Source organism: Cupressus sempervirens, chromosome 4 (assembly GCF_028749045.1).
Source record: "Cupressus sempervirens isolate cs-2001-9-10 chromosome 4, ASM2874904v1, whole genome shotgun sequence".
NCBI classification, from domain to species: domain Eukaryota; kingdom Viridiplantae; phylum Streptophyta; class Pinopsida; order Cupressales; family Cupressaceae; genus Cupressus; species Cupressus sempervirens.
In genome coordinates, this window is record NC_143121.1 from 519,825,479 (window position 1) to 519,849,338 (window position 23,860).

General features: G+C 33.9%; 1 protein-coding gene across 1 annotated transcript in view; it reads right to left on the reverse strand.

Moving 5' to 3' along the window:
- Positions 1-22,466: 22,466 nt before the first annotated feature.
- The window catches only part of ABCI15 (trigalactosyldiacylglycerol2), an 86,864-nt gene continuing 85,470 nt past the window's right edge, over positions 22,467-23,860 (reverse strand). The window contains exons 4-5 of the mRNA XM_089825758.1: positions 23,503-23,593; positions 22,467-22,943 (exon numbers count right to left, since the gene is read on the reverse strand). Of these exons, the coding sequence (XP_089681884.1) occupies positions 22,845-22,943; positions 23,503-23,593 (190 nt within the window). The 3' untranslated portion in view covers positions 22,467-22,844. The remainder of the gene's footprint in view (positions 22,944-23,502; positions 23,594-23,860) is intronic.

Below are 23,860 nucleotides of genomic sequence, written 5' to 3' on the forward strand. Positions count from 1 at the left end.
ATATCTAAAAGGAATATAGGAATATGGTCTTTACTATAAGAAAAATGAGAAATTTGAATTAAGAACCTATACTAATGTTGATTGGGCTGGAAACATTGATGATAGTAAAAGTACGAGTAGAGGAGCATTTTCTTAGGCCAGAGATTGGTTACATGGACTAGCAAGAAACAAAATTACATTTCACAATCTACTATTGAACCTGAATATGTTGTTGTTGTTATAAATTGTACAAACATTGTATGGATCAAATAGCTACTCAAAGGTATGAAGGAAGAAATCACTGAACCAATGATAATTTATTATGATAATACAAGTGCTATAAATATATCAAAGAATCTTATGATGCACACAAAGACTAAGCACCTTGCAATCAAATATCATTACTTGAGAGAACTAGTTCAAGATAAAGAGGTGAAGATGGAATAAGTTAACACAAAAGAGAAAATTTTTGATATCTTCACAAAAGCATTACCTAAGGATTCTCATGAGTATCTAAGAGGTAAAGTAGGGGTAATACCCCTATGAAAGGCTATTTAAGTAACAAAAGGAGCATCGTACATCAAAAAAACTAATTGCTATATGTTACAAATTGATGTTGTGGTTCTTACTTCAGGAGCTTCCTAAAGTAATCAAAGAGCTAGACCTACAAATTAGTCATAAGCAAGGTGGTAGATGGAGAAACTACAAAAATTCATATATGCATACTAAGATTACAAGTCTTGGCATTGTTGTCAAAGAGGGAGAAATACAAGAGATTGAAAAAAGAGGGAGAAATCCTAATCCTAACTACTCACAATATGAGGGAGAAATATTGATAGTGTATTTGTTGATTACATCTACCTAGCAAGAGGAAGATAATGGAGAGAAGTAATTCAGAGAGAGTCATAAGGATGACGTAGCAGAGCTTTGTAACCTATTGAGAAGATGACAAGCTAATAGAGGGAGAGATTTCAATATAAGTAATTATTTTCCTTTTGGTATTTTGTTGGTCTTATTGTTTTAACCTAGTCAGTTTGGTTGATTAGTTTGGTTTATCATCAATGCCAAAGAGGGAGATTGTCGAAAATAGATTGATACAAGTACGATAAATATGTTTCAAGCATTATTTTGTGATTGATGTCAAACCTATTATTTTTCTAGTAGGAATATTGCTTATATGATTTAAGTACTATCACTTATTTGATTGATGAAGAGGATTTGATCAAAAGATGTAACAATAGCACCTAGAGGAAAGGTTGAGTTATGATATAAAAAGGAGTAAAAGAATCAGTTAAGACAGTGATATCATAGTGCATTGATAATATACTTAAGGTTACAAAGGTTGGTTACACTAAGAAAGTTTAGAAGAACAAGTTAAACAAACTTTTTCTTCCAAGTTTGACCAAATGGATAATAGGTGACAAGCAAGATTATTGCAAGCTAAGCATAAAATTAGTTGGAGCCAAGTAAGAGTTTATTTTAGTGTATGTTGAGCAAAACAATAGATGTGGAGGTAAATTTTAGTTGATGTCGAGCACTAGTAAACTTTAGTTTGTGTCAAGTGATTTTAGAGAGGATGCTAAGCAACACAGTATGTATCGAGCGTTAGAAGCTAGTTAATGTCGAGTGTCAGCATTATTAGAAATATCGTGAATTCGATGGATCTGAGTCGACAACTTTCTTTTCTTGGATTTTGTGAACCAAGTGGAAGATAAGATTGATGATTTGGTGGCACAAAATTCATGGTAAACTATTTTGTGATGAATTCAAAAAGGATTGAAGGAGAAGTTTCTAGAAGTGATATGAAATGAGGGGTAGATTTATTGAATCCTACCTAATCTGTCCTAACCCTAAATTGGATGATAGAGAATGAACAAAAAAGGATCTTAATTTTCTATTTAAAGGGATATTTGGTTAGAAACAAGGGTTTTCATGTGTAAGAACCTAAAAAGAAAGACAAGGGGTCAAGGGTATTGCTTCATTCAGTGACCTAATTAAGAGTATGCATTGGCATGTTAAGAAAGAAGGCTTAAGGGTATGGATGCTTGAAGGGTGAACAAGCTATCAAAGCTAAAATGTGTGAAAGCCAAGCAAAATGGAGGATTGAAACAAAGATTTTAAATATGCAAATGGAGTTGTAAGTTGTTATCAAATCAAGCCTTACTATTACTCTCTAGCAATTGTATCAATCTAGGGTAAATCCTTTGGATTAAGGTTGACCTGACAATCATTTGTAAATCCTTTAACCGGGTGAGATTCCAAGTGAATGGTCTAAAGTCCTCTAAAAAGGCTCACTCCTAACAATGTGATTGAAATCCTTTAATAGGGTCACATTTAATAGTGTGTATTGTAACCTTTAACAAGGTTGGCCTTTCACAGGGTATCATTTCAAAAGAGTGAAAAAGAGTAGCATGTTACTAGTGTTTTTCCCACATTGGGTTTTCATGTAAATCTTTGTGTCAAGTGTGTTGTTGAATCTATTATGTTTCATGTTTACATTTTTGCAAATTGATTTGACAGTAATCTACAAGTTTTAAGTGATTGCATAATCTTATGGATGCATGCATGATAATGAATGTTTTATGGGTTCACTAAATTGTGAAAAGTTTTATGTAAACATCTAGACCTTGAATAATTGATTCACCTCCCCTCTCAATTATTCTAAATAATTCCAACAACAAGATGCTCATGATGCACTTGCTAATGTATTAAAGATCAATCAAGAGTTGTGGGAGAAAATGAATCAGCTTTAGCAGGAAGTAGCTCACTTGAATGAGGTTATTCAATAGTAATATTTACAACATATAGCAACTACATCTTGGACACCTCAAGAGAAATGGATCATGGAAGAAGAAAAAATTTGGTTTGGAGAAGTTATCTCTAAAGAAGTTCAGGCCATCATAGATGCGGTCATAATTCTTGAACGTATGAGAGAGATTCAATAAATGTTACATGACTTGACTACATCTTTAAGTCAGGAAGTTGATACTCTAAAATAAATTCTAAATTATTGGAATGAAATCCCAAATCTGATTTGGACACCATGGTCACATGTGATGTTGTTCCATCTTGTGAAATGTTCTACAAATGTCATGGAATCATGGGCTATAAAGAAGAAACATTAAGAAAATTTGTAACAAAGTTATAAGCAATCTTACTAGATTTTCACACAATACAGAATGGAATTGTGTGCAACTTGGAACAAATAGGATGTCAAGTTCTTGATGAACATGACAACATGATTGCAATTGAAGAGATTATTTCATAATATACAATCAAGGTCAATGCTGATTTAGATTCTGAAGATTTTGGTTCTCATACAAAGAAAAAGTTTTCTTTGTACAAATCCCTAGCAAAGCACTTGTAGGATTTTCTCACAGAAAATTTCAAGGTTGTAGAATCAGCATATGTTGATGCAGTGAGAATAGAAGCTATATCAAAGACAATGGATATTTCAGATCTTCCTACAATGCATGATGTCATCATCAAATTCAAGGTACTAAAGAACAATCTTTAGTATTTTTATATGTTTACTTTTTTATGTTTGTAGATTGAAGAGGATGTATTACATGAAAATGTGTAGTTATATGTAATACAATTTACATGTGTAATCACATGTAATCCACTAATTTCTCTTGTTAGCTAGATCGGGTCAAAGTTGGTTGAGTTGCTCCCACTTTTTCCTCCTTTTTCTCAACTCCTTTGTCTATATAAACAAGTTCTCCTTCATTGTAAAATCATCTTTTATTGTACGCAAGAGAGCTCTAGGAAAATTGTGCAGGCATAACTTTGATTGTGTAGTACTATTTTGAAAGAAAAGTGAATATAAAGAAACAATTGAATATGAACTTTGATTGTGTGCAATTGTTACTTGTACAACTTGGAAGTTGTGATTGTAATTTTCATTTGTTATATTTTATCCATATTTTTTTGCATTCTTAATAATTGAGTATAAAGAGTTAGGAAGCAGCAAAACCAAAGCTTTGACTAGGAGCAATTGTGAAGATATATAGACTAGAAACTTTGACTATAGCTTGTATCTCTTTCTTAATTCAAAAAATAGTTAGAATCTTTACTTCTACAAGTCTTTGTGCCCTGATAGTAAAGGTTATTCTTATAATATAAATTAAGAGTAGACTTAGAGCTCAATTGGTATGCTTTCAACTAGCCTTTGAGTTAGTGTTAGTTTATTGGTATCATCTTTTACAACTCTAGATAGAAGTGTATTTCAAGATTTCATCTTGCCCATTACTCACTCTATGGGTAAGTGGATTCTTTCCTAAAAGATGAGAGGAAAGAATATTGGTAATACCCTTTCAAATCTCTCAACTTCTTTCTTACCTTGAGTTGATCCAAGGAATGGTGAGAAGGGGGAGCCTTCCCTTTAAGGTAGGAGGGACTATGTCTCACATGTTGTGGTTGGTCTACCTATTTAGCGATTGGATTTTACCCAAAAATGTTGGTTGAAAATTATTGACCCAACATTTTTTTGGTGACTCCATTGGGGATCAAATGCATTCAAAGGCCCATTTCTTTCATTTGAAGTTTCAAGTCCTTTTTATAATTGGCACTATCAGCAATCACACTAGCAAGCTTTGAGCATGTGTATTCTAGGAGAAAGAAGGCATACAGTTCCTCAATTTCTATGAGATCATTTTGGGTTTGACAAGCTCATTTTGATTTACTCACCAAAATCTCTTCTCTTTTCCCAAACTACTAGCTACCCACCTTCCAAAAAGAAGACAGTTATACCTAGTGAAGATTCTCAATTTTTCCTCAAACCCCTTATTTTTGTTGCACATCAAATTCATGTTATCCATACCATCCATACCCATATTAATATCAATATGTTCATTAGACCATGGGGGTCAAATTTTGGGCCACAAAATCTTGCAGCACCATTACGTGCATTATGCCAAGGTTCTTGTAAGAACTTTCCCAAATTCTATAGAGACAGTAAACAACACCCTAATTAACACATTAAGGCTTTCTACATTTTTGTAGGGTTTTTGGTGTTGAACATGAAGATATCTTTGTGAGGTTCTTTACTGAGACCTTACAAGGTATAGTTGATTGGTTCTACAACTTGGAACCCAATTCTATCAACGAATGGGCATCCTTGCAAACCAAATTTCTTAAAAGATTCAAACCTACTAAAGATGAGCATGCTTTCCTAGCACAACTCACACAGATGAAGAAAGAAGCAAATGATGGAATGTGGTAATTTATTGCTAAGTTCAATAGACCTACCAATCAAATTGCCACTTCTTCTTAACCTATCGTTGCAAATTTGAAATGTTTCTTCATTAACACTCAACTTCCAAAAGTTAGTTTCTTGCTAAGAAGGGTTTCTCCTACTACTTTAACTCTCACACAAACACTAGCAACAGAGATTGAAGATGACCTGATACTTGCAAGAAAAATTAGTAAGGATTCTAATCGATTCAAGAACAATTCCTATATGGAATCTTCTTCATTGGGCTCCACTGATCCACTCATTCAAAAACTAGCAAATGAACTTCTTACTCTTAAGAATAAAATATCTTGAGCTTCATCTACTACTCCATACAAAGATATTCCAAGGAGAGGCTTGCACTTGAGGCACCACCAATTAACTCAATTACTAGTTACTATGAAGTTGATCTTACTAATGATAGTCAAGAATACTATCCTCTTGACGATAATGTTTCTCTCTATTATGAAGATAATCTAGTAGTTGGTGACTTAACTATTGGATATCGTCCAATATGATGACAGAGATCATGAGATTGATTTTTTACAAGCCTACTTAGTCATGATGTATTCACAAATGAAGTTGGATCCACACCAAGAAGAAGTTATGAAAAAGATGGGCTCTCCTCAAATGCTTCCTACCATTGCAATGAGGGGATCATCTCTGCCTAACCTACCTGTTGATCTAGTAAAAAATCAAGTGATGATCATCCTACACCTTCATCTAATATTTCGAAGCCCAATCTACCTAATTCTATTACAAAATCTAGACTAAAAATTTTAATACTTCCTTAGCTAGATCTTTACAAGCTTTTGATATCATAGATCATGCTAAGAAGACCAAAATCCAGATGCTCAAGGTATAATATCTACAAGAATATCCAGATCAATTGGATAAGCTTACTAAATTTTCCAAGAATCACATCCTACTCAAACTCATTTGGTTACCCCTAAATCAAAAAATCTGCCCAATAACCTAGTTACTAATCCATCCTCATATCTAGGGAAGATTGAACCTTTCTATTTATCCCTACTGATTAATAGTTTTAAGCTAAGCAATCCTGTCATTGATTTTGGAGCCTCCAACAATGTCATTCCAACTAAGGTTGTCGATGCTTTGGGATTAACTTTGACAAAATATTTTGGTAATTGTTACTCTATGGAGGATAAGAAAGTACCACTGAAAGGGAAAATCAAAGATGCTCAATTTGTCTTTGTGTTCTTCCCAAATAAGAAGATCAAGATGATTGTCCTAGTTACAAATGTTCCTACATCTTACAATATGTTACTTGGTCATAATTTTTGTAAAAATGTAGGCGGTGAACTCAATATGGATATGAGTGAAGCTAGAATACCTGACAAAAGTGTTATGCAAAAGTTACATCCTGAAAGAGAAATGAAGTATGTACTAATAAAGTCCAATGATTCACATGCTTAGATTCTTTGGGAATAAGTTGGAATGGGTAATTATTACCTACATGATGATGAAGTGTCAAAATTTGCAAAGGATTGGATAGGCTCTAGAAGTTCTTTTTTATTTTCTGATACTAAAAGATATGTTGATGTTATTGAAGATCTAGAAGAGGTTTCCATTCCAAATTAGAATCAATTACTATCTATAATTGAAGGAGAAATTGTTCCTAAAGGAGAAACTATTCCTAGAGGTGATCTTGTGCATTATCTTAACAAAGAAGAAAATGTTTCTATTATAGATTCTATGGATTCTCTTGAAGGGAAGATTATTCTCATGGACTATGAAGATAGTTCAAGTACTTCCCATGGTGTTTGGATTATGGAATTTGATGGAAGTTGTGGCTCTATGGGTTCTCGAGCCAGAATTGTGATGATTTCACTTGACGAAGAATTTTTCCCTTTTTCCTATATGTTGCAATTTCCTAATACTAATAACACAACTAAGTATGAGGCTTTGATATTGGGATTAAACATGTCGTAGGCCAAAGGAATTAGGAATTTTCATGTTAAAGGATATGTTGAGTTGGTGGTATGTCAAGTCAAAACTCAGTATCAAGCTAAAAATGATCAACTTAGACATTATTGTGATCTTGTTTAGGATTTTATCAAGTTATTTGATGCCTTCAATATTTTTGTAATCCCTAGAGAGATGAATGATAGAGCTTATTCACTTGTTATTTCAGCCATGTTGTTACGTCCCCATCAAGACTTTGAAGATGGCATATATGAAATACATTTAGTTTACCAACCAAGTATTCCAAATAATTATGAAAATTGGAAAATTTTCAATGATGATACTCAAATTATCAATTTTTTGGAAACCAAGGAAAGATTTGATGATATGTATTTTGAAGGAAGCGAGAATGTACCAAATGTAATTATTTTTGATGAATATTTTGACACTAGTCAAGGGGTAATTCAACTAAAAGGAAATAAGATCCCCAAAGGTCTGATTTATTTGGAGAAGTTGTTTGAAAAGAATGATAGGTATGTTAAAGAGAAACATAAAATGAGGACTAGTTCCTTGGGATAGTATGAGAAATACAACATCAGGACTAAAAATGATCCAAAGTTAGTAAACATTGGAAATTGGTGTACTGGCAAAGAAAAGGAGCAGTTCATCACTGTGCGTTGTGAATATAAAGATATTCAAGCTTATTCTTATGAGGATTTGAAATCTTGTTGTCCTAAGGATATCTAGCATGATATTCCTCTCAAGTTCAGTGTAGCTCCTTTTCATCAAAAGTAGAGGCAATACAATCCCAAGATTTTGGGTACCATTCTAACTAAAATTCAAAAATATTAGAAGCAAGTATTATCTTTCCTATTCATAATTCATCATGGGTAGAAAATATAATTCCTCTAATAAAAAAAAAGAATGGATAAATTTGCATATGTGTGGATTTTCGTAATCTTAATCAAGTATCTCTCAAAGATAATTACCCACTACTACTCATGGATCAAGTGTTACAAATTGTAATTGGTCGAAAAATGTTATCTATGTTTAGATGGTTTCTTAGGCTACAATAAAATTGAAGTTCATGAGGATGATCAGTATGAGACAACATTTACTACCCCATGGGGTACATTTGCATATCGGTGGATGCCTTTTGGTCTTATCAATGTTGAAGCAACTTTTCAGTGAGCAATGGATCTTGCCTTTGATGGTCTCATCAATAAAAGCATTTTTGTATATTTGGATGATTTTACTGTTTTCTCCAAAATACATCAAGATCACTTCTTTCATCTCTGACAAGTCTTGAAGAGATGTAGACAATATGGTGTATCACTGAATACTAAGAAATCAGTTTTTGGTTTAATGGAAGGCAAGTTGTTATGACACAATGTATCCAAAGAAGGTACTAAAATTGACCCAAAGAGGGTAAAATTAATTCAAATCTTGTCTCCATCATCAAACAAGATGATAGTTCATTCTTTCTTTGGAAAGGTGAATTTCTTGCAAAGATTTGTACCATACTTCATTGAAAAGACTCGTCGTATTGTTGATATGATGAAATGAAAAGATGCTTTCCACTAGAATCATGAAGGAAGAACAATGTTTGTGGAGGTTAAAGAAGCAATTCCACATGCACCTGTGTTTGTGTGTCCAAACTACATGAAAAGAAAATCATGTATAGTTATACTTTCGAGCATACCTTGTTAGCCATCTTGATGCAGAAAAATGATGAAGGCATTGAATCACCTATTTCATTCATGAGTTTTCCTCTACAGACTCATGAGTTCAAATATAGTCAAATGGAGAAACATGGTACTATTCTTAAGACCAACTTGACACAACAAGATTTTGGTACAAAGAGAGGAAATTGGATTGCCAAGAATTAGGATTATGATATGGAGATACGACCGACTAAATTAGTTCGTAACAAAGGACTCTACTAGCTTATGGCTGAAATAGAACTTTTGTAAGAGGAAGATGAGAACTCCTCTTATCTTCCTACTATTTTATTCATCAGTACTATGGATGATTCATACTCTAATATGGCATATTATCTTTATTATGCGGAATACCCCGTACATTTAACATACAAAGAAAGGAGAACACCCAAGTTGAAAGCTTCTAGCTTCATCTTATGGGAGAATGGTCTCTATAAGCATGCAATGGATGGAACTTTTCTCTGATGTGTGGATAAAAGATAACAAGTGCAAATTCTTGGTTCTTTCCATAATCAAGCCTATGGTGGACATTTCTCAACTATCACCATACATAAAATTATGAGGGCATAATACTATTGACCTACACTTTTTCAAGATGCATACTAATGAGTAAGGAAATGAGAGTTGTGTCAACAATTTGTGGGTAAGCAAAAACTTGATGTTTTACCATTAAATCCAGTAGTGATTGAAGAACCTTTCAGGAATGGGGTATTGATTTCATTGGTACTATTAATATGCCTTCAAGAAAGGGTCACACTTATATCCTAGCAGCAATGGATTTCTTTATCAAATGGGTAGAATTCATTCCTGTAAAGGGCTCCACATTAGAAATAATTTGTGACTTCTTGAAACATAACATCACTTCACGGTTTGATGTTCTGAACAAAATTATTGTGGACAATGCAACTGCTTTCTCTTCCAAAGAAATATTTATTTTTGTTTCAATCATGGGATAACATTTACACATGCATCTAACTACTACCCACAAGGAAATGGTTAAGAAGAATCAAGCAATAAGAACATTGTGACTATTATGAGGAAGTTGAATGAATCAAATCAAGAACTTGGCACAAGGCATTGTTCGATGCTTTGTGGGCTGACAGAATTGCTCCAAAAAGAGCAATTGGAATGACACCATTTCAATTACTATATGGGATCAATGTTGAGATTCCAATAACTTTAGAGCTTCCCTCTCTTAAGTTGGTACATGTCATCGAAGATGAGACTTGTACAAATGCTCTAGATAAGAGAATTGTATTTCTTTAGCAGTTGGAGGAATGCAGAAAAGAAGTGTTTGACACACTTATTGCTCATCAGCAACAAGTAAAGGTTTGATTTGATAAAAAGGCCAAGTATAGAGAATTTCAAATTGGTGATCTTGTTCTACTGTAGGACAAGAGCCAATAACCAAAAGGAATGCATGGTGATTTTGATTCTCTTTGGCAAGGACCTTTTACAATTCATTAGATTGCAGGCAAAAATAGTTTCTAGCATGCATATTGTGATGGAACACTAATGTCACTACCATACAATGGACAACATTTGAAACATTACTTCCAGTGATTATCATATAAGTACCCCTTGTACATAGTTTCCTATTTTTGAGTCACAGGGTCCTTGTTTTTAGTTTTATTTTTGTGTCACCTAACTCTATTACCCAATGGAGTGGATAAAGGCACTTAGAGAATTGGATTCTATGTCACTTTTTATTTCCAAGAACAAATGAGTAACATTTCCCAAACTGAGCCAATTGTTGTCCTACATTTTGTCACCATAAAATGTAGTTAACAATACGAAACTTTTTCAACTTAGTTTCATTTTTCTCTTACTTGTTTAATTATTTAATTGGATAACATTGCCCAACTAATCAATTCCAAATGTTATAATGGATCTTTTTACTGAAGGCTTTTGATGAGTCTTTTTAGTCTTTCTATTTGTCGAGCCTCTACTTGATTTTTGAAGCCTTCATTGTCCTTTTCTTCATTCTTGAGTGTGGGTTTGTTAGCTTTTGATCTTTTGGCTTTGCTCAAATCATTTCTTTCAATTTTCCCTTTAATTTGATCTATCCTAAGGCTTAATCAGAGTTACCAATCAAAAGATAAGATAATTTTAGTGCCAAAAAGGTGGACTCTCTAGGTGCAACTACACAATTTAAAATATCATGTTATATTTTTAAGTTGACATTCACTTCATGGAAAATATAACATAAATTCACTTTATGTTATATTTTTAAGTTACTTTATCACTTATGTGATTATAGTGCACTTTATGTTATATTTTCATGTTGACTTATTTTTTAAATTTTTCACTTAAACTGACTATATTAACTATATTGTTTGATTTAATTTTTGAGTTTTAATTCAAAACATCTTAGTCAATATTACTTTTTGAATGATATTTGCACATTACATATTAAACTATATAGTGTAAATATTATTTATGTCCCAAATAAGTGATATTTCTTCAAAAAATTATTAAACATGTCTTTAATAGGTCATTTAAGTTGTGCAAACATGTCTTTTAACCTATTTGGATGTAAAATATGCAAAAGCTCCTAGAAAATGTGTTTTGAACTAAAGGCATGCAAATGCTTTTAACTTAAAATATGCAATGGACCTCCTAGAGTAGGCTTATGCATATGCAAGTTTTTAAAATGTGCTAACACCCCTAGAGAGTGTGATTTTGCACTAAAATATATTTTTAAAATGTGCAATGCACTACCTAGAGTGTGATTTGCACTTTGAGTCCAATTACATGTTTTTAAAATATGCAATTACACTCCTAGAGTATGATTTACATAAGAAGAGTCCATTACATGTCTTCAAAACATGTAATCTATCCTCAAGAGTGTGATTTTCCTTTAATACATGCATATGCCCTCATAGAACACAATTTTTGAAGATTGAAGGAAAAATGTTCATGCTCTTGCTCATTAAGACCACATGTTTGGTGATCTTGGCCAGATTCCTCCATGAAATGACTTGAAATCACTTTCTCTAGAGGCATTTTTTTCATCCTCATGTAATTTCATGCATTTTATGTCTCAATCTATGCAAAAAAATGTTTTGTTTCATGCTCATTTGGATCCACGTTCGGCCCAAAAACATCTAGAGTTGGAGTTTGGAGATCACGTTTTAGCTAAAACATAGGTCATTTTTGCCTTTGTGTGCATGATTTGATCATTGAAGGTCATGTTTATATCAATCTATACAAAAAAATGTTGAATGAAAAGGCAGACTAAATGCACGTTTTTGCCAAAAATGACCCATGCATTGGTGATTAAAGACAACATTTTTGGGCATATCCATCAAAAACGGTTCATTGAATTCTCATTTCGAAGTCATCATTGCAAGTTTGAAGAGATTAAAGCTTGTTTTGAGAATTTTTCAAAGTTGGAGATTCTTTCTCCTCCATTTTTGACTCATTAATCTTCAAGTATGTGGACATTTTCTATCTTGTTCATTAATTTGTGCTTATCTTGCTATTCTATTACATGTTTTAGCTTGATGTTGCACACTTCTCTATAGAGATACCATGAAGAATGTATTTTTCCTTTAAATATGATGAAAATTCTTATTTTCATACTTTTAAGATATTTTTCAAATTTCAAATTCGAATTTACATTGTAAAGTAACTTGCCTCTTGGCATGTTTGAGTCTAAGACCAAAGCTATGTGTTTCTTTTGTGTTTTTTTTTGTTGTTTGTTTTCTTGTTTTCTGTTTTTCTTCTTTTGGAAGAAGTTGCAAGTTTTTTCCCAAGAACTTGAGCACGTTTCACTTCACTCCATTTTCCACCATCTCGTGCAAGTTTATTACTTCATTCTATATTTGCCATTACATACTAAGGCACATTGCATCCATTCCTTTCATACGCAATTACACTTGAAGAGAAATTATAAGTAATTCTACTTTCCATGTCATGGCAAACTGCATCTCACTCTTCACATGTGATTACATGTAATCGCACCCTTCATCTGCATTTACACACATTTTCATCCTTTGAACCCAATTGCATGTCACATTTATGTGTAATTCACTTTTCGTGCAATGACATCTTGAGAGCCCATTTTTTTACTAAAGTTTTCTCTTTTAAAGTCAAAAATCACCAATTTACACGCATTCCCATGTGTCTAAAATTTAGCATTCTTTACATTAGCTAGCTCTCACCTAGGATGGCTCGCACTCGCGTTCCTGCCCAAGGGCGATTTCAAACTGTGATGACTCATTTTTCTTTTGTTGTGGTTTCCTCTTCTGTCGTGGATGCTCTTGTAGCACCGGTTATGGAGGGTGGGGTGGGGGTGTTGCATCTCCCTCTCCTTTGTCTATTTTTGTTGGGTCTGGTGCGTCTACTTCTCCTGCGATGAAGGTTGCTTGTGTTGGGTTTGCCTCAAGGGATTTTGTATGTCAGGGTCTGCTAGTTCTGCCTCTTACGCAGATGTTGTTGCTTTTGAGGCAGACCTTCATAGGTCTATCCCTTCTGTTGGTTGTTCTTCAGGATCTTCAAAGCAACATGAGGCTACTCCTATGAGTGTGACTAAACCCCTTCAGGTTTTGTTAGATTCTGATACAGTTGATGAGATTCTCAAAATAGTAGAGGTTTTCTCCTCCCATGTTGCTATTTTCTAGTTTAGAGGTTTTTGGCCCTCCCTTCCTACCCTTCATGATTGGATTTCCAAGTTGTGGGGGTCAATTTTATCTGCAAATATTCAGATTTACCCTGTTGCTAAGGGTTTTTCTATTGTCAAGTTTGAAAATATTGAAGATAGGAGGACTATCTTGTGTGATTACAACTTCTCTTGGGAGGAACGTTTCTCCCTAATGGCGAAACCTTGGCATAAGAATTTTGACCCACTTACAGAATATTTTAATAAGATCCTTGTTTGGGTTAGGCTTCTAAATCTTCCCATGCATCTCTGGTTGGATTTTGTTTTGGAATCTGTTGGGTAGGCTCTTGGGGATTTTCAAATTGTGGATTCGGCGACTTTTGATGTTCTTCATTCGATGTTTACACCCATCCTAGTTGAGATGGATGTCTTTAAGGGTCTCCCTGAGAAGATTTTCCTCAGTTCCCCACGAGGTAATTGGACTTAGGTTCTAGATTATGAAGGTCTTCCCTTCCGATGCAGGAAATGTCATATGACTGGCCATGTGGCGGCTCGTTGTTCTTCTGACAAGGCAAGATCAAAGAGAACACCTACTTGGTGGGCGGGTGTTTCTAATAAGCATTACATTGTTACTAAATCTTCTTCTATTTAGGAGCACATTGTTGAGGGGTCTCTTGCTTCTGATGGTTCAGGAGATACTACTCCTAATGTTTTGGATCAACTTGTTTTGGAGGAGGCTCCTGCTTCCTAGATTGTTGGTCTTGTTGTCCTGAATGCTAATCCTTTTCAGTCTATTGTCTCTAGACTTGTTGTTGTCTTTGGACCTGCAATACAAAATGTTTTGGATTTGGGTTCGCCCAATTTGGCCTCTCCTAGGGAGAGTGTTTTGTTCGATGATACTTCTTCTTTGGTCTTCCATGTGGATTCCTTCGTTTCTTCAAAGGGTTGGCAAAACAATTCGGCTAAGTTAGAGGATGGATGAACAACGGTAAAAGGAAAGAAATCTAAGTACTCCATCCCTCTTCTAGATAAGAATTTGCAACCCTACAAGGGGGGTTCTAAATCTTAAGCTCCCTTGTTGAGGATTGATGTCTGGTGTGGTGGGAATTTTTTGGTTGTTCCCTATCTTTGTTTGGTGACTCACACTGTTGTAGTTGGGCCTTGTATTGCCATATCTTTAGATTTGGTGTATAAGGTTTTGGCTCCTTTCAAAACCTATTTTTACCTAATCAAAACATTCACTTCTCAAACCTTTACATAAGGATGCATCCTTTACACATGTTTTCATCCTCTCACAAATTGTACTTCAACCTTGCATATGTGTGCTATCTCTTTTCAAGATCACCACACTAGATCTTTGAAGTATTTTATCCATATTCCAAACCTTTGTTGTTCGTCAAGACTCAACGCTTTTATGGAATCAATACCTTCTGAGGATGTGTCAATATTTTTTGTATTTTCATGTTGCAGCACAACAAATACCCTCATCTAAAAAGTCTAAAGGAAAGATGAAGTACCAATTCGACAAAGAGTTAGCTCATGCCACCACATCTCAAGTTTCATCACCTCTTGATAATTTTTTTGACACAGAGATCGAGCATGTTGACATGGTTGATTTCTTGCAAAGGTTTGAATCTCCTTCAACACACAAAATGAGGTGCATCAAGAAAAGTAATATTCATCTGGTATCTTTTTTTGTTATGGTTGCCTTGGAACCAGAATTTGTTTTGGGTTGTACACAAAATTTCAATCCAAAAACCAAGACAATAAAGAATGCAGATGGAAAGGTGATCATTAGCCTTGATCCAAACGTTATTGAACAAATCTTTAGAGTTCCTCAAAATGTAGACTGTGTGGATTTGTCTAAAGATATGTCTTTAATGTTATGGAATAAAAAGAGGGTGGATTATCAAATGTATGTAAATGCATATTGGTTAAAGGTCAGAAGAAGAAAATTTTCAAGATAGCATAAAACCATTCATTGGTCAAATTTCAACTCATAATGCAAGGACTTGATAACTCGTCTCAACAGGACATGCAACCTCAAAGATTCGAATGATTTTGAGCCTTGGATGTATAAATTCATTTTCCAAATCTTTGATAATAAAGAACTTATTAGCACTGATATTTGTGAGTAGTGTCTTAATGTAGGAATGTTAGCACCATTCTATATGAAGTCCTTCCTAGTCTATATAGTTGCATCCATGGGATCTTTCTCAAGACTTTCCATTAAAAAGGACTAGTTACAAGTTCCTATCTAGGACTACTATATGATCAAATCACCTGATCACACAACAAATATCATTTCAAGAGAGTTCAAGATGCCTTCTTTGGATATTTCTGGTGTTTGTTTGATAAGAGTTGGTAATCAAGCGAGTATCAAATAAAGCTCAGAATAGAGTTAAGTAGTTTGGTACTATCTTTCTATAGTTTCCAACTTTCACTTATTTGAGGATTGGTTATTTCAAAGGAGATCCATATACTCCACCAATATATGTTATAGATGAGATCATCTTGATGGAATTGACCAAACAGCTCATGGAAGTACAATCTTATCACAATTCTCAACATAGACCAGGTTTGGGTATCACTACAACCAAACCCTTGGTAATTGGTCAATATATGATTAATTTAGTTTATATGGCAAAGAATATGGAGGCAGAACTTCATCTTATCACATTAAAAGATTTAAAGCTAGGTTTGATTTTGATTATTGAGGAATGCATTCAATGATTAAGAGGGCGTTCACTCATGTTCATCACATGGAGGATGTATGGATTGACCCGTGCATAAAACTAGATATTATGAGAATGGATTACTGCAAGCTTACTCTACAATAAATCATTATTGATCTTACTTAACATGCTTAAATTCCATCCAATCTTTAGATAGAGGATGATGGTAATATTATTGATCCAGAATACCAACCTGTTGGCTTTAATAAGCAAGTGTTTTTCCTATATAGTAGCAGCAAAAAGAAGGTATATCCATTTTCGATAGATTTCAATCTATTCTAGTGAATACCAACAAATGGTTGAAGATCAAAGGTCTCAAGAGAGTGTATCCCAAACTTAGGTTAGATTGTGGAAGTTTTGGATCACCTGGAAGGAAATCTGAATTGGAAATCTCAAACAAAGATGGTGCATCTTCTTCCATTGCAATGCAATCTCTCATGTTCAAGTTAAAAGGTGGAAAGGGGTCTAAGTCATCTCAAGAACCCCCACAAGCACCCGTGCAGGTTCAAGAATCTAATGAGGAAGTTGAAGAGAAACTGCATCTAAAGAAAAATATGATGAAGAGGAGGGAGAGGTTATGGTCATATATCCTTCACAACCAATAAATCAACAAGGTCCATCCATTCAAGAAGCACCTTTTCTTAATTCCTAGACTATGACGTGGATTTATTCTCCACTATTTTCACATCTACCATTCATGTTTTAGAGGTGAATACATTGGTGTGTCTTATCTCCTCAACAAAACCTCCTATTCTCACATTTGAACAATGTGAGAACTTGGGGAATATGTTTGAGCCTTTTATGACATTTACAGATCAAGTTTCCCAACTTGATACTTCACTAACCAATTTTGAAGCGTTCATGAAAGAATCTTCTCGAGAAACGCCTCTTGGTACAACAATACAAACTAAAGTTTGTATAGTTACTACAAAAATACAATCAGGATCAATGTTGATTGTTGTTACTGCTCCTAAATTTGCGGATAAGGTTTTTAGTTTGTTTAATTGGTTAGGCAAGATTACTATGAAGAGAAGGAAGGTTGTGTTGCCCCTAGATAATTTCCCTAATAAGAAAACCAAGTCTAAATCTTTGAAAGATTAGATTGATTCAATGATCATAGTTGATTCTGATAAAACTAAGTTTGTGGAAGTTGTTGAACCACTGGTGGACAAACCAGATGAAGAACTTAACCGTTCATATTACAAGTTCACCAAATTCAAACTTGGTAATCAATCTCAGTTGAATTGTCTACAAGATGCTCGTGATGCACTTGCTAATGTATTAATGAGCAATCACGAATTGTGGGAGAGAAAGATTCAGCTTAAGAAAGAAGTAGCTTGCCTGAATGAGGTTATTCAACAGCAGCCTTCGCAACATACAGCCACTACATCTTAGACACCTCAAGAGAAACGGACCATGGAAGTAGAAAAAATTTGGTTCGGAGAAGTTGTCTCTAAAGGAGTTCAATCCATCATAGATGCAACCAGAATTCTCAAACATATCAAAGAGATTGAAGAAATATTGCACAACTTGATTACATCTTTAAATTGGGAAGTTGATACTCTAAAAGAAATTCTAAATGATTGGGGTGAAATTGCTAAATCTGATTTGGACGCCATAGTCACATGTGATGTTTTTCCATCTTGTGAAATATTCTACAAATGTCATGGACTTAGGGGCTATAAAAAAGAAACATTAAGAAAACGTGTAACAAAGTTGCAAGCAATCTTATCAAATTGTCAGACAATAGAGACTGGAATCATGTGTGACTTGGAACAAATAGGATGTCAAGTTCTTGATGAACATGAGAACTTGGTTGCAATTGAAGAGATGATGTTAGAATATACAATCAAGGTCAATGTTGATTTAGATTCTGAAAATTTTGGTTTGCATACAATGAACAAGTTTGGTTTGTACAAAGCACTTGGAGGATTCTCTCATGGCAAATCTCAAGGTTGTAAAATCAACATATGCTGATACAATAAGAATTGAAACTATATCAAAGACAATGGAGATTTCGGATCTTCATACACTGTGTGATGTCATCATCAAATTCAAGGCACTAAAGAACAATCTTTAAGATTGTTATTTGTTTACTTTTTCATGTTTGTAGATTGAAGAGGATGTATTACATGAAAATATGTAGTTACATGTAATATGATTTACATGTGTAATGACATGTAATCTACTAATTTCTGTTGTTAGCTAGACTAGGTCAAAGTCGGTCGAGTTGCTCCCACTTTTTCCTCTTTTTTTCTTAACTCATTTGTCTATATAGCGGAGTGCTCCTTCATTGTAAAATCATTTTTAATTTTATGTAAGAGAGCTCTAGGAAAATTTTGCAAGCATGGCTTTGATTGTGTAGTGTTATTTTGATAGAAAAATGAATGCAAAGAAACAATTAAAGTTGAACTTTGATTGAGTGCAATTGTTACTCGTACAAGTTGGAAGCTTTAATTGTGATTTGCATTTGTTATATTTGATTCATGTGTTTTTTGATTCTTAATAATTGAGTATAAAGAGCTAGTAAGCAATCGAAGCCGAAGCTTTGACTGGAAGTGGTTGTGAAGATATATAGACTAGAAGCTTTGACTGTAGCTTATATCTCATTCTTAATTCACAAAATAGTTAGAATTCTTTACTTCTAGAAGTCTTTGTGCCCCAATAGTAAAGGTTATTATTATAGTGTAGACTAAAACCGAACTTAGAGCCAAACTAGTACGCTTTTAGCTAGCCTTTGAGTTAGTGTTAATTTATTCGTATCACCGTTTACAACTCTAGATAGAAGTGTAGTTCAAGATTTCATCTTGCCCATTACTCGCTCCGCAGGTAAGTGGATTCTTTCCTAAAAGCTAAGAGGAAAGATTATTGATCATACCTTTTCAAATTTCTCAATTTCTTGCTAATCTTGAGTTGATCCAAAGAACGATGAGACGAGGCAATGTTCCTTTTAAGATAGAAAAGACTCTATCTCACATGATGTGGCTAGTCTACCTATTTTGCAATTGGATTTTACCCAAAACTGTCAGTCGCAAGATATCCACCCAACAAAATCAATTTGACTCAATTAATTCAATTAAATGTCCTAGAGTATATTAGTTTAATTAAACTCATTTTTCCATTTACACATAAAGATGTATTAATTTGATTAAATTGAATTAAAATTCCAAAAAGTGATAAAAAAGAGAATAATGTAGAAAAATAATAAATTATTCTCAAAATTAATGACAACAAAATTAAACTAGCAAATGCACACTTATGTGCTTGCAACAATGAGTTAGTGGATATTTAATAATAAAAATATTTTTAAAATATAATTTAATGTAAATAAATTAAATTTCACTATAAAAAGGAATATTGTTGTTAGCTTAACTATGTAGATTAAATCAATATGTTATCTTTGGTATCTTCTAAAAGGACTCCGAAAGTGACTTGTTAACTCGAGTTTTATCTTTTAAAGCATATGATCAACTCAAAGTGTGTGCTTCCAACTCAACTTCACCTCAATTTTGAATTAATCTAGATCAATCATCTCAATTAACCTCAATCATTGATTCTACTAGAATTTTCTATAAAACCACGGCTCATATCCTTATTTCTCATGTGCAATTGAAGAGTAAAGTTATAATTTTGAATTTGCTCTAGCGATGTTGTGCATCAAAACTATGATCGTGGTTTATTGTTATCATTCTAGAATTTACATATCATGTCTAGTTAACAAGCATGTTTCCTTTGTAGCTTAGCTTACATCATTTCTATTATCTCATTTAGATTAATTTCATATTTATTTGCATTAAAAAATATGAAAACAAAACTTAAATCTTGCATTCATTCAAATCCTCCATCTCAATGTAGTCAAGTTATTAAATAGCTTTAAAAACTGAGAGCACCTATATTCATTTCAATGGATGCAGCTATCTTCCCTACAAACTGTACAATTGACCAATTTTCAAAAAATCGAAAACATCGTGGACTTTTCCAAAAAATTCCGCATTTGATCTTCACGCTCTGCATAGTTTGTAGTCGAAAACAACAAAAAAAAAAAGAAAAAAATCACTGTGTTTTCATGAATATGGAAAAAAAAAAAAGTGTCTTTGTTTTGTCTTCCATACATTTTGTCTCGAGATTACTCTGTCCCCATTTCCATTAGAAGGCAATAGATCGCTTTGTTATGATTTTTATGCTTTATTTAGATCATATAATGTGACTAATCATATAATTAATGATTTATTGAAGTGTGCATTTTCAGCTATTTACAGGTACGATCACACTCCAGAAACTCCAAGAAATGTTGCCAATTATTGTAAAGCTCAATTCCACAATCTTTAGCATGCATTATTCCTGCCTGGGCCAAAATGTGAGCTTTGGGAATATAGCAATTGTAAGGGGCCGGCCCTAAGAAACACATACAAAAAATGTAGAATCGTATATGAGGCAAGGGAACTCCGTGTATAATTCCTAATACCACTATAATCGCAAAACTGTCATGATTGTAGGATGCCCACAAACGGATTTGTTGAAAAGAGCTTCAAAATTTTCAGGCTATAGCTCTCTCAAATAGGGCTCTAAGACATCTCGAAAGAACAATAGTTTCGTCTATCAAGCTATCTATCCCTCGCAACCCTCATGTATCCTGTGCGAAACAAAAACGAATATAACGCGATAGAAAGGGAACTTACAATGGCAATTATCTTACCAATGTACAAACCACAAAGCAGTTATGTTGCCAGTAGCCTTCCAGTCATCCCATGGGATGCAATAATTTCCACATTTATTGAAAATTAGAATTTGTGTAAATGCTTTGGAATGTCTCAATAAATTAGGTCGTTGGAATAAAGCCCAATTCTCAGCATATCATCCTCCTTCCGGTCAGAGTAAACATGGAAACTCGTAATCAAGGTGCGTAAATCCCTCCCAGTCACGCATTTCATTGTTGGTAGTTCTTTCCCAAATAATACAAAGCTTGAAAATCCCCTCTTTGAGGTGATGCCTCCCCATATGAAAGTTACTAAGATCCATTATTTTATTTCTCACTGCCATGATGGATGGCCTACGATGTGAACCCCATGCCTCATTAATTATTAATTGCCTCTGGTATACCTGTCAATTGGGAGCCAAATCCCAACGTAATTTCTCCCTTACGTACGAGAAATGATATATATGCTGAGATGGACAACCATGCCTCTTAATGGCATTGTGGGTGACCCTCTCCCAAATTACTGATTTCAAGAGCACTTTGACGAGGAAGTGACAGTTTTCTTTGAAATCTCTAACGGGCATACCGAATAGATTGAAGATAGCTCATGTTTTTAACATCTTACAGTATTTGAAAGTTCAGCATGCCTTGCCAGGGGAGTGCTAACATAAAAAACCTACTTTTGGCTAGATTAACTTTTTGACCGATGGCCTTCCCATAGTCTTGCTAAAGGTTTTAAGTTTCTTCCATTTCCACGACCGAAAATTTCACCCAATAAATATCATCAACATGATGCTGGTGTATTATTGGGTTTTTATCTATAATCATATTGTTATCTTTATTGTCGGACATTGTCATTTTTTAAGCATCGGAGCCATTTGTGATGTGCTAGACTATCATATTTTTATTATTAATATACTCAAATCAATGATCGTTGAAAATTGAATCTTTGATTGGAAGTATGCTATAAATGTCTGAAGCTCAATCTTGCTGTATGTGCATCTAAGCTAGCAAGTAAAAGATCATATATAGATATTTTTGTATTGTAGTCCTAAAATATGGCCTCCCAATTTGTCCTGCCCAAAATATGTCCTATTGTCCCTTATCATCCTCTAGTTCATGTCAAGGAGACTAGGCCACTAAGAACAAAAAAGATCCAAGAAATATAAATGATAAAAGTAAAAAGGCTTTATGATTGCTACAATATCTAAGGCAAAAGTGATGTGAATGGTATGGTGCACTCTTGTGTTATAAATATGGACTTGAGTGAAGTTGACTGAAACGCCTTTGCAGACAAGTTAGCTATGACCAAAGAAAGTCATGATTTACATGAGACTCTGTATTTCAATCTCAAGTTTATAATGCAAGAATATTCAACAAAATGAATACAAAATTACAACATATAACGCTTCTGATGAATTTTGGGATTACCGGATACAACAGACTGAGATCGAGCAATGTTAATCTTTCCAAGTGAATATTGGTTTTAATTGGGCTTGTGTCTTACAAGATATCATTCGAAGAGAAAACATGTATACTGTTATTCGAGAAAAAGGCTTGTACCGGAATATCCTTCTTAAAAGTAAGCAGCGTGGAAAATTATTTCAATAATGCAATTTCATGTAAAATAGCTTACATTTTAACAATTTCTATATTCTACACTATCATTTTAACTTACCATAAGTTGTTCTTTATCTTGCAAAACCATTATCCTGCTATAAAAAAAATACCCCGAAACCCCATAGAGTAAATTAATAGGGAGACATTATTGGACATCCTGGATAGACGCAAGATTGTGGTTGAATGCATTCCAATATGTTCATGCTAATTATTTCTCCATGAATACAATGTCGAATCTCAATGTTTTCTTGCTTTGGTCACTCCACAAGAAATGCAACCCAATCAGTTAAAAAAAGCCAGTCAAATCCTCTGAAGAAATAATGTATCAACTCTAATCAAGAATCAATCTGCTGAGAGAATCAATTAGTTGCTTCAAGTTATGTCTCGTAGCTGCATCCCCTGTGACACCAGATATATCTCCACTGATGCTCTGAGCACACCACATAACGCCACATAACAATATTAGTAAATAATACAAAGATTCTTCCAAAAGCCTCTTATTTATCAGAGAACTGATACCAGCCTATCAAGTTTATTAAAATGAAATGCTGGAGAGAATAAATCTTGTGGCATCCAAGTTTTTAAACATTGGAGCAATGAAATGTCATTATTTTTTACAATTTTATTGTGCAATGTCCTCAATAGAAGAATGCAAAATGGATAATGGAGAAACACATTATCTGACAAGGGCAACTCGAATTGTAGGTTTCTGTTTTATCTTAACGTCAGGATCCAATCTAATCTTCATAGGAAGCAAGGATAGATGAGCTAAGATATTGAACTTTTAACAATTTCTAACATAACATAATCAATGGCATGCTTTAAGGTTATAAATTTTAGCCTTTCTTAAATATGCACTCAAGTCCATCGGAAAACTTTTTCAATTTGGCTTCCCCTTTTACAATAATTGGTTTCAAACTTGTATATATATTGTAGATGCATATTCTTTCCAAAAGGTCAAATAAGTACTGGGTACAACCAAAACATACCTCAATATTCTTCAGGGTCGTTAGTAGAGTAGAGACTAAATGCCGAAGCAACTCTGTGTTCTCTGGAGTCAAAATAGAGGAATTCAGTTTTCTGCAAAATATGAAGAGGACAAATATTTATTAGCAAATAATAATGCAATAGCTTTCCCTTCTATAAAATATTAAAAAGCATTCAATAGTCAGAAAAACATCATTTATTCCACTTTCCAGTATTACGTAATCATACACATGAAAGAACTCTAACAAATGCGAGTTTGGAAGTAAGTGGAAAAGATTACTGCAAAGTTCTTAAGCGAAATTTCCAGTATCCATGTGTTTAGGAAGGTAAGCAAGAAGAGAGCAGAAATTAGAGTTATGA